The 11,506-nt window shown below is 35.9% G+C and overlaps 1 protein-coding gene and 1 pseudogene across 2 annotated transcripts in view; one reads left to right on the forward strand and one right to left on the reverse strand.

The window, feature by feature from the left end:
• Positions 1–379, forward strand: part of LOC126402926 (tubulin alpha-1A chain-like) — a 5,127-nt pseudogene extending 4,748 nt beyond the window's left edge.
• A 1,705-nt stretch (positions 380–2,084) lies between these two features.
• Positions 2,085–11,506, reverse strand: part of LOC126402925 (receptor-type tyrosine-protein phosphatase-like N) — a 12,858-nt gene continuing 3,436 nt past the window's right edge. Inside the window, exons 2-7 of one of the 2 annotated variants that reach the window (XM_050065281.1) lie at positions 7,885–8,004; positions 7,628–7,794; positions 5,850–5,903; positions 5,628–5,692; positions 4,175–4,248; positions 2,085–4,077 (exon numbers count right to left, since the gene is read on the reverse strand). In XM_050065281.1, the coding sequence (XP_049921238.1) occupies positions 4,006–4,077; positions 4,175–4,248; positions 5,628–5,692; positions 5,850–5,903; positions 7,628–7,794; positions 7,885–8,004 (552 nt within the window). In that variant the 3' untranslated portion in view covers positions 2,085–4,005. Of the gene's footprint in view, positions 4,078–4,174; positions 4,249–5,627; positions 5,693–5,849; positions 5,904–7,627; positions 8,005–11,506 lie in introns of both variants that reach the window. The other variant, XM_050065280.1, reaches the window with a different exon arrangement.

The raw sequence follows: 11,506 nt of genomic DNA on the forward strand, positions 1-11,506 counted from the left end.
GGCTTCAAGGTGGGCATCAACTACCAGCCTCCCACTGTGGTTCCTGGAGGAGACCTGGCCAAGGTGCAGAGAGCCGTGTGCATGCTGAGCAACACCACCGCCATCGCCGAGGCCTGGGCGCGACTGGACCACAAGTTCGACCTGATGTACGCCAAGAGGGCCTTCGTCCACTGGTACGTCGGAGAGGGGATGGAGGAGGGAGAGTTCTCAGAGGCCAGAGAGGACATGGCCGCCCTGGAGAAGGATTACGAGGAGGTGGGCACCGACAGCGTCGGGGAGGAGGACGAAGGCGAGGAGTATTAGGTCATCTGTTGCTTCCTGTGTCGTCCCAATGAGAATCATTTTAAAACAAGCAAACCAATAAAGAAACTTAAACTTATTGATTTGTCCTGTGGTTGATTCAAACAGCAGCAGCAGAGTTCATGAATGATTTGGGTCCTCAGAGTGAAACTCACATCCTGACATGTCTTAAACCGCCAAGTACGAACACCTGTGACCTCTGACCTCTGAGAATTGTCGATCAATTATCCTCAAAACATGCAGTCAGTTAAATGGTAACTTGCGTGAATCAAACGTAAAGACGAGGTTAGACACTCACAAAATCAAATTTAAAACCAGCAATGACTCAGATTATTTCATGTAGTCTGATCTGAATTCAAAATGGCCGCCTGGTCTGTGTGTTAGCATCTCATCAGTGTGAGCAGACTCAGCCTCCTGTATGTGTGTTTGGGATTAACAGTCTTAATCTGCTGCGAGGAGCCGACTGATCGTTTCTGAGGTGATAGTGAGTTAATCCTGGACCAGGCTAATTCCTGGAGCAGCAGCAGCTCAGGCGGTGAGATGTTTCTGGGGGTGAATCCACTGAGAGCAGAGTGCTGTGCCTCTGGGTTAGGACGATTCACACAGAATGAGATGGCACAAAGATCAGTTATCTGTCCGTGTGGGGAGAACTATGGCAAGCCATTTAAGTCAATTTTAAATAAATAAATGAGGCAAATACATTATAATATATAAACAAGTCAATATAGTGCAATAAATGAAGCTGTAAAAAAAAAAAGATTTTGAAAAATAAAAATTGATTTGAACAAATGAGGCAATGAATGTGTAAATATTTATGGCTCTGGAATTAATATTGAAATAAAAATGTAAAAATATATTTTGGGATGTAAATATAAACATTAGTTGATATACTTCAATAAATAAATATGGCTGTAAGAAAACTTGATTTGAACAAATGAGGCAAAAATACGTAAATATTTGTCTATGGAATTAATATTGAAATAAATATTCTTTGATAAATACATAAATTGGTTGTAAATTTAACCCTGGAATAAATAAATGAGGCAATAAATATATAAATAAGTCTAGATATACTTATAAAAATTAGTCAGTGTAGATCAATTAATAAATATGGCTAAAAATAAACTGAAATAAATAAATATATATTAATATAGAAATTAAAATGAGTAAGTATAGTTCAATAAATGTATTAATAAATATGGCTATGAAATCAATATTGAAATAAATGAGGCGATAAATTTATTCAAAAAAGTAAATATTATATAGGCATATAGTCCAAAAATTAGATGAATATGTCTACAAACAAACCCTGAAAGAAAATAATGAGGCAATAAATATAAACAAATAAAAATAGAGTCAGTGTAGTGCAACAAATCAATAAAAACTATGGCTAAAAAAATAAACCCTGAAATAAATATAAAAAGAAATGTAAACGTAGATATAACAGTGAGTCAGTATAGAGCAGTAAATAAATAAAACACATTTCTATTTAACAAAAGGACGACTTTCATTAATTTCAGGGGACTTTTTAGATCATAATTTATTATTTATATTGTTTTATTTATTTATATATTTATTGCCTCATTTATGTATTTCAGGATTTATTTCATGGCCGTATTTATTTTATATTGACTTAAATTTTCTTACATAGCTGCATCACCACTTAAGATCCACTTCTCCCAGTGGTGGAGTTTATAAATATAAATATAAATAAAGAATAAAACCAGAAGCTGACTTGACATGTTGGATGTCAAAGGACAGAAAGTCACAGAAGTCATGAGCGATTGCAGCACTTCAACACGAAAAGATTTATTTAAGTCTCACAGATACAAAATAGCTTTTCTTGATATCAGCGTTTCTTTTTTTATTTCTTTTTCTGACTTGCATGAGGTAAACAACGATACATCCAGTGATCTGATGGCACACACAGAGAGGAGGACGCCATGTTGGTATGTTGTGCGTGAGGAGAGGAGGGGGAGCTACAGACCGAGCAGGCAAACATCCACAACTCATCTTCATCATCATCAGGGGTCATCTTCTTCACATCTGCTCTGATCAGTGAAGCTTCTTGGAGCCTTGTGGTGCTTTCAAATACACTTTTTAAAATAATCCAGCAGCACGAGCTCAACAAACTTCACCACATGTGAAATAAAAATAAAGTTTTTGCTTCAGTTTAAATCAGAGCTTCAGATCTGATGTTTAAAGACGCTTCAGAGGATGCGTTCAGGGCAACAGTTTAATATATGAATTTAATATATGAATTAAAATAAACCCTCTGCAGTCTCTCTGTTCATCTGCGACTCCACTGAACATATTTTATTTATAATGACGTAACTTTATTTGTTTGTCCTGTAGTGACAAAGTTTAAAGTTCAGAAATTAGTTTGGATGTTACGGAGGTAGATTAGTGTCAATATTATTCCTGCAAACACAACAACAATCCATGTGGAGATGTGTAATCTGCAAATGTAAAACAATATTTGTAAACTGACAAAATATTTAAGGAAATATAAAACCAACCTGCAAATACATAAATTCTGAAAAAAAAAAAAAAAATCTGCCGATACATTACCAAAAAAAAGAGATGATAATATTGGAGAAAAGAAAAATATTTTGCAAATATATATTAGATCTGCAAATACACAAATTCTGCTCAAATAAAATGAAATAAAATAAAACAGAAAAATACGTAAAACGTGGAATTGTGTAATTTGCAAATTTGAAACTGATCTGCAAAAAGTTTGGGAAAAAAATAGAATAAAATAAAAATGAAATAAAATAAAAAATCTGTTCATACATTACCAAAAAAACAATAACTATTGGAGAAAAAAAGAATTGCAAATATGAAAGAGCCGCAAAAAAATAAAATAATAATAATGAAAAAAAAATCTGCAAATTGCACAACATAAAAATCTGTGAATACATTGTGAAAAAAAGATAAAACAATATTAAAAAAAGAAAAAATAGTTTGCAAATTAAAAACCAATCTGCAAATACACAAAGTCATCAGATAAAATCTCTTTAAAAAATCTGTGACTACATTAAATTAATGACCAAACAAATGAAATTTTCTAAAAAAAATTTTTTTTTAATAAAATTTAGAAATATCTTTCTAATGTTTTGAACATTCCAACAGATATTTGTGAATCTTAATTCTACGCTTGCAGATTTGCATTTTACTCACACTCAGGTTTTTGTTTGTTTGTTTGTGTATTTGCATCTCCTCACACAAACAACACTGGCACAGATCGACCTCCATATTTGTATATTTGCAGCTCGGTTTCATGTCTGTAAAATATTTTTGTGACTTTACAAATCTTTTTTTTTATTTACAGATACACATTAACACACGGATTATCAGTATTGACACAAATCAGCCTCCATATAATTGCAAACCTTCCTGGTTTAATTCTAAATCAGATGAGCTGTGAATGCAACACTTTGTACCGTCTGAACGTCCCTGAACGCATCACACCTGTGGCACAAACACTTAAACATCAGACCCCAGCCTGACCTTACAGTCGTCTGTTGTTTTTTAATTCTGTGACGTCTTTTATGTTTTAAGGACTCAGCCGAGAAGCACAGCGTCATTCTTCTTCATCATCATCATCATCATCAGAGAGAGAGAAAAGGCAAAAGGTAAGACAGGAGTGAGGAGGGAGGGGGAAGTCCGTCAAACAGGAGGCCGGTCCGGGTCGTACTGGTTTCACTGGGGCAGAGCTTTGAGGATGGCGTTGACCTCCTCGGCGACGGCGGTCAGGGCGAACTCAAACTGGTCCTGGAACAGAAACACGTGTGTTTGTCATGACGTCACTAACTGCTGTTTCTTATTCCCTCAGGGACGTTTCATGACCTTCACGTTCAGAGGGACTGACCTTGGTGCGGACCATCCCGGGCCTCTGGTCTCGGATGTGCTCCAGCGTCGCAGCGATGTCAATCTCTTTCACACCTGCAGGAGAACAGGTAACACACACACACACACACACACAGTCACTGCACCTGTGACATCCACAGCATCCATCGCTGCGTTTCCTGCCGGGATAGTGGCGCAAAAAACATTTTTTACCAAGATGTCACTGCGTTTCATGTCAGGAAAGTGGGGCGCAAAAAGCAGTGTTTTTTTTACTGATCCAACATTTCTTGCAGGGATGGTGGTGCAAAAAGTGGTTGCCTTGTAACCATGACGTCGCGCAATTTCCTGCCAGGATAATGGCGCAAAAAGCGGTTGTTTTTTACTGAGACATCGCTACGTTTCTTGCCAGGATAGTGGTGCAAAATTCAGTTGTTGTTTTTTACCAAGACATTGCTGCACTTTCTGCAATGGATGGTGGTTGTTTTTTTACCGAAACATCGCTACATTTCCTGGCAGGATAGTGGCGCAAAAAAGCAGTTGTTTTTTTACCAAGATGTCGTTGCGTTTTCTGCTGGGATAATGGTGCAAAAAGCATTGGTTTTTTGCCCAGATCCACTGCACTTTCTGCCTGGATAGTGGTGCAAAAAGCAGTTGCTTTTCATCAAGACATCGCTGCATTTGGTGCAAAACCAGCTGTTTTTACCAAGACATTGCTACGTTTTCTACCGGGACAGTGGCCCAATAAATGTTTCTTCCGACCAGGATAATGGTGCAAAAAGTGGTTGCCTTGTAACCATGACATCACCTAATTTCCTGCCAGGATAATGGCGCAAAAAGCGGTTGTTTTTTACTGAGACATCGCTACATTTCTTGCCAGGCTAGTGGTGCAAAATTCAGTTGGTTTTTTTACCAAGACATTGCTGCACTTTCTGCCTGGATAATGGTGCAAAAAGCAGTTGCTTTTCATCAAGACATCGCTGCATTTGGTGCAAAACCAGCTGTTTTTACCAAGACATTGCTACGTTTTCTACCGGGACAGTGGCCCAATAAATGTTTCTTCCGACCAGGATAATGGTGCAAAAAGTGGTTGTTTTTCCCCGAAGTATTGCTTTGTATCCTGCTGGAACAGTGGCGCAAAAAGCTGTTGTTCTTTACAGTGACATCACTGCGTTTGCTGCCGGGATAGAGGCACAAAAAGCCGTTGATTTTAGTGGTTGTTTTTATGCCTCTGGCCGCAGCTATCACCAGTGCAGAGGCTTAAAAACCTGGAAAATTGGGGTCCAGGTTAAAAAATATCGGAGTTCCCCTTTAACGCAGCGTCGTGGGGCGTCTTTAACACTTAATAGTCACAAATCCAGATTCTGCAGACCAACATGTGACCCCTCACTGATGGTTCATGACTGTGTCGATAACAGCAGCTGCATTTAAACTTAGAAACACACACGCACACACACTCACACACAGGTGAGCCTCACCTTTAGCCATACGGTTGAGAACCATGTCGATGAGGATGTAAGTCCCAGTCCGGCCCGTCCCGTCACTATGGAAACACAGATGAACTTGAGTGAAAGGATTCAACAGCTGCTGCTGCTCTCTGTGCACTGCCACAATGTTGCTGCCACCAGTTGGATCCATGCGGTACTACAACATGTTGGTCTAAATCAAACGTCTGTAATAGTTTGTATATTTGATTGTACCTGCAGTGCACGATGATGGGGCAGGACCTTCCTCTGTAGCACTTATTCACCTTCCTGAAGACAAAACAGACCAGAAGCAACAATATTAAACATATTATCTGCAGTGTGGATGTCAGAGACAGATTGATAGAGTATTGATAGATTGATAGATGAGGGGGTTGAGGAGGGGGTAAAGGAGGGGTATCGGCGATGGACCTCCTGCTGCAGCCACATCAGTCCATGATCATTTTTGTGACTATGCAACTGGACCCAGACCACTAGCTGCAAACCACAAGAATGACACAGACAGATATGTTCAAAATTAAATCAAGGGCCCCGCTGACCTCCATCGCACAGGGAGAAGAGGAGGAGGAGGAGTCACAATATTGTTTCTTCATCGTGTTACAGCTCGGCAAATTTAAAAAATGTTCTCAACACCAGTGACAACATAATGATTTCCTACTCTGGCCCTAGTTTAAAAAATATAATAATAATTTTTTTAATTTCCAATTTATTATTATTATTATTGTTATTATTATTATGAACAACCAAACAAAACAAAACCAAAAAAACGCTTAATTTTTCTCGCCCTCTGTCTGATGCTAACATTTAAAAATGTTTTTCAGACATTTTATCAACATTTCTTTCCCCCGTAAACTTCATTTAACATTTTATTAATATTTTTCAGGCACTTGATTAACAGTTTTCTCAAAAACTTTAATTATAAGTTTTAGGACATTTTCTTAAAATAATTTTTTGAGACATATTTCAACATTTTTCGGACACTTTATTCACATTTTTTGGACATTTTATCAAAAAAAGTTTGGACACCTAATTTATATTTTTCAGACACTTTATATATTTTTTAAAAATTTAATAATTTTTTTTGACATTTTATCAACATTTCTTTGAAAGTTTTATTAATATTTTTCAGACACTTTTTTCAAAAACTATTAATTATATGTTTTCGGACATTTTCTTAAATTTTTTTTTGGGGGGGGGGTGGCATTTATCAACATTTTTCTGACACTTTATATATATTTTTGAAATCTTTATTAATATTTTTGGGCAATTATTAATATAATTATCCAATATAATAATTATTGATCTTTTTCGAACATTTCTTAAATATTTTTCAGGTACTTTATTAACTTTTTTTCAAAAACTTTAATTATATGTTTTCAGACATTTTCTTAATTTTTTTTGGACATTTTATCAAAAAAAGTTTGGACACCTAATTTATATTTTTCAGACACTTTACATATATTTCTGAAAACTTAATTAATATTTTTCGTTCATTTTATCAACTTTTTCTCTGACATTTTATTCATAGTTTTTGGAAGAATTGTCTTTTTTTTCTGGACACTTTAACAACTTTTTTTTTCTTAGAAAAATGTATTAATATTTCTCAGACATTTTATAAATATTTTTAAGTCTAACGTGAGGGGCCTCTCGATCATGTGTGTGACTACGAGCTCAGACAATCTAAGCTTCCCTGTTCAAACCAAAACTTCCTGGGAACAAGTTAATACACAGATACAGTTTATGTTATGGATTATATTGATGCTGAATTAACAAGAACACTGTCGACATGTGACGCCTTTAATCTGGTGTTTCTGGAGTTATGGAAAAGTTAAAATATCATATGTCTTAAAGGGAGTTTGGTTTAATATTTTCCACCAGGAGCAGGATGGGAAATCGTCTCAAAGGGACTCTGGATGTAGTGTTGAAAGATCTCCAGTCCTCTAAAGTCCTCTGGTGTGTGTCTTTGCGTGTGTTCACTCAGGTAGCAGCGGTACCTGCGGAAGTCCAGCAGGGGGCGCGTGGAGGTGGGGATGCCCTGAGCCGGCCAGCTGAGGAAGTGGAACTGAGTGAGCGTCCTGGTCTCCTGCGTCTGCACGTTCTTCAGGTAGAAGCTTCGCACCAGGAAGTCGTTGCACCAGATGTGCTCTGACACCAGGTTCACCTGGTGAGCACAACACAGCTGGATCAGACACGTGCTCCCTCTCTGGGCCTCACACACACACTCACACTCACACACACACTGTGCCCTCACCTCATAGATGTGGTAGAGGGACGAGCCTTCATCAGGCCAGTAGCGGTCACACTGTTTCTCTCCATCCTCCACCAGAGCGCTCATCATCACGATCACAGTGCAGCCGTTCTCCCAAACCATCTGACAACACACACACACACACACACACACACACACACACACACAAGTTCAGCTAAGTATCTTTGGAACTTTGCAGAGTAGAAGTAGAAATACTCGAGTAAAAACACTGTAAAATTCTCTAAATTTAAATGAAAGCAGTTGCAACGCGTTCTGTTTCTACTCGGTACGAATCACTGACATGTTTCTGACGTCACAATTCATAATTTATCTAGAAAATAAAATGTAAAAACAAAGATTTATAAAAGCGTCAAATAGAGCTTGTTCATAAAAAATGTCCCACGTGAGGACCCCCCTTCAGAGGTCCAGGCTTTATATGACATTTTATAATTATTTTATCCGGACACTTTATTAATATTTATTTTATCAACATTTTTTCAGATATTTTATTAATATTTTTTTTCTAACATTTTATCCACTGTTTTTTCATACATTATATTAACATTTTTTTTCTGACATTTTATTAATATTTTTTTCGTGAATTTTATCCACATTTTGTCAGACATTTTGTCAAAATTTTTCGGACATTATATTAACAAATTTAAGACATTTTATTAGTATTTTTTCAGGCATTTTATCAACATTTTTTCATACATTATATTAACTATTTTTTCTGACATTTTATTAATATTTTTTTCGTGAATTTTATCCACATTTTGTCAAAATTTTTCGGACATTATATTAATAAATTTAAGACATTTTATTAGTATTTTTTCGGGCATTTTATCAACATTTTTTCGGACATTTTATTAATATTTTTTGAACGTTTTATTAACATTTTTTCCTCACATTTTATCCACATTTTTTCATACATTATGTTAACTTTTTTTTCTGACATTTTGTTAATATTTTTTCGTGAATTGTATCCACATTTTGTCAGACATTTTGTCAACATTTTTTCGCACATTTTATCAATATTTTTTTCAGACATTTTGATAATATTCGCCCATGGTACCCTGTTAAAACTTCGCTCGGGTCGGCGAACTGACCGGAAGACGCGTCTGCTCGCTATAGCGGAGCAGCTTCATGAGGAGGACAGACAGTTTGGGGACAGGAGGGGACAAGAGAGACACTGGAGCAGGACAGGGGGAGCAGGAGTCTCCATGAGGTCAGTCACAGACTCAACGGAACAAACAAACAAACCAACAAACCAACAAACACCGAGTCCGCCGTTAGTTCGCTCAGCTAAGCTAACATCGGTGCAGTTGGTACATTAGCAGCGACACGCCAAAGTCCGCCGGAAATACAAAGATTTGTAACATGAAGCTGCATTATTCGGTATTTTACCGCTTTAAATGCCGGGTCTGTTTGCTTTGGGGAAGAAGAGACCTTTGTGAATATTTCGGCTTTAGGTGAAAACCTTTTGAACGTCTGGATCTCATGTAATTAGAGAAATAATGTGACTACACATAAGCATGTGTGCAATAGCCGACTGCAGCGAAACCCCAAAGTCCGTCGGAAATACGCAGATTTATAACATGAAACCAATTTATTCGGTGTTTTACCAGCTTAAACCACCGGGTCTGTTTGTTTTGTGAAGCTAGAGACCTCTGTGGATAATTCGGCTTCCGTTAGAAACATCCTGAACGTCTGAATCAGAAAAGACGAACACACATAAGCTCATGAGAGAAAACGGGTGAGCCGCAGCAGCGTGTTGTGGGTGAGCCCCGAGCTGCCGAATAGCGCCGGAGAAACACTGATTTTTAGCGTGAACTTGATTTATTCAGTGTTTTAGTGATTCTTACCGCCTGGTGTGTTAACTTTAGAAAAGAAGAGACCTCTGTAGATAATTCGGCTCCCGATAAAAACTCCCTGAACAATAAACACTGAAGGAATTCAGCAGTTTTTAGCTGGTTGCAATCTGTAATTCAACCGCTAGACGGCACTGAATTCCGCTAACGTCACCTTCAGCAACACAATTACTGTTTCCTAAAAACACGTTCATACAAGCTAAGGTGTATTAAATATGTCTTCTTCTTCTTCACTTGATTGTGCAGCAGCATCAGTTGTTTTGTTGGCTGGAAATTCTTAAAATTATTAATCATAGGTTTGATATAAAATGTCACTGTTCCTGTATTTTATTTTTTACAATTTAAAAATGTAATATTAATCCTAGATCTGTCAGAAACAAATGAAAAGTAAAGACAAGTAAAAATTGTTTTTTTTAAATCATGATAAAATGGTTGAGCTATCATGTAAAAAAAATATGTCAGAATATGAGGAAATAAAGTTAAATTTTTGTGCAAATAATCATTTTTTTCCTGTATATAATCCAGTTTATTTTCTTTAAATGTTTAAGTAACATTTCCTCTCTGAATGCCTTCAATCTTTGAGTGTTTGTTGGTGGCTGGAATTGGATTGAGTTGGATGTTTGAAATGGACCAGCGGCTTCTTGAAGTTAATTAATTAATTATTTAAAGCTCATTAAATATTAATAACATATATGAATATTTAATCATGCATTTATTTGTGACTGACTTTGTGTCAGCTGGAGCGCTGCAGCTGCAGGGTGAGCGCTCACTTTAGATACTCGTCTTTATGAGAAAATGGGAATAAATAAATAAATAAATACACAGATAAACAAATGTATGTTTAAATATACATGACGAGATAATTAAACACATAAATACATACATAAAGGTTGGTAATGAACCAGATCTTAATAAATATGTCAGTGAACAAAAGCGTAGAAATAGATTTTGTTATCAGTTTATGTCCTGTTTAATTAACAACCTTTATATATTTCTGCATTTATTTATTTTTCGTATTTATTCTTCATAAGGAATTAATTTATTAATTCATAAATACAGAAATAAATAAATAGGTAAATACAAAAATAAACAATTAATAAAATAGTGAAAAAAATGAATAAAGTTATTAAATATACAGATACATGTTGAAATAAATAAAACACACATAATATCAAAAACAATAATATATAAAATATATAATGATTATTTATTTTTGTATTTATTTAATTCATGTATTTCTTAATGTATTGAAGTTAAATCTTTCTTTAACCTCGCTGCCAACAAAACGCCGCTCAGCTCTCAGCACACGTTGCTTTACTTTCTCTCTGTGCTTTTTATTTTCCTTAGAAAAATAAAAGTCGACATGTTTTAATTAAATCAGAACGAATCAATCAGCTCTAATCTCTCTCTTCTTCTCTCTCCAGATGAGAGCAGAGTTTACAGACCGAAACTGAGACCTTCTTCACTTCATCCACATCTTCTTCATTCTTTCTGCTTTCTTACATGTCTCTTAGTGGTTCTGTGTCCTTTCTTTTATTTATTCTTTTAGTTCCTTTGTTTGGTTTCTTTTTTTTTATCTCTTATTTAGTTTATCGGTACTTATTTAGTAAGTAAGTAATTTACGCAATTATTTCTGTATGCATTTGCACATCAATTTCTGTATTTAAAAGAAATACAGAAAAAAGAGTGTAAATAAATGCAGTAGTAAACAAAAAAAGGTTAACAAAATTTTTGAAATTGTAAAAAAAAAAAAA

This window comes from Epinephelus moara, chromosome 16 (genome assembly GCF_006386435.1).
Source record: "Epinephelus moara isolate mb chromosome 16, YSFRI_EMoa_1.0, whole genome shotgun sequence".
In the NCBI taxonomy this organism is placed as follows: domain Eukaryota; kingdom Metazoa; phylum Chordata; class Actinopteri; order Perciformes; family Serranidae; genus Epinephelus; species Epinephelus moara.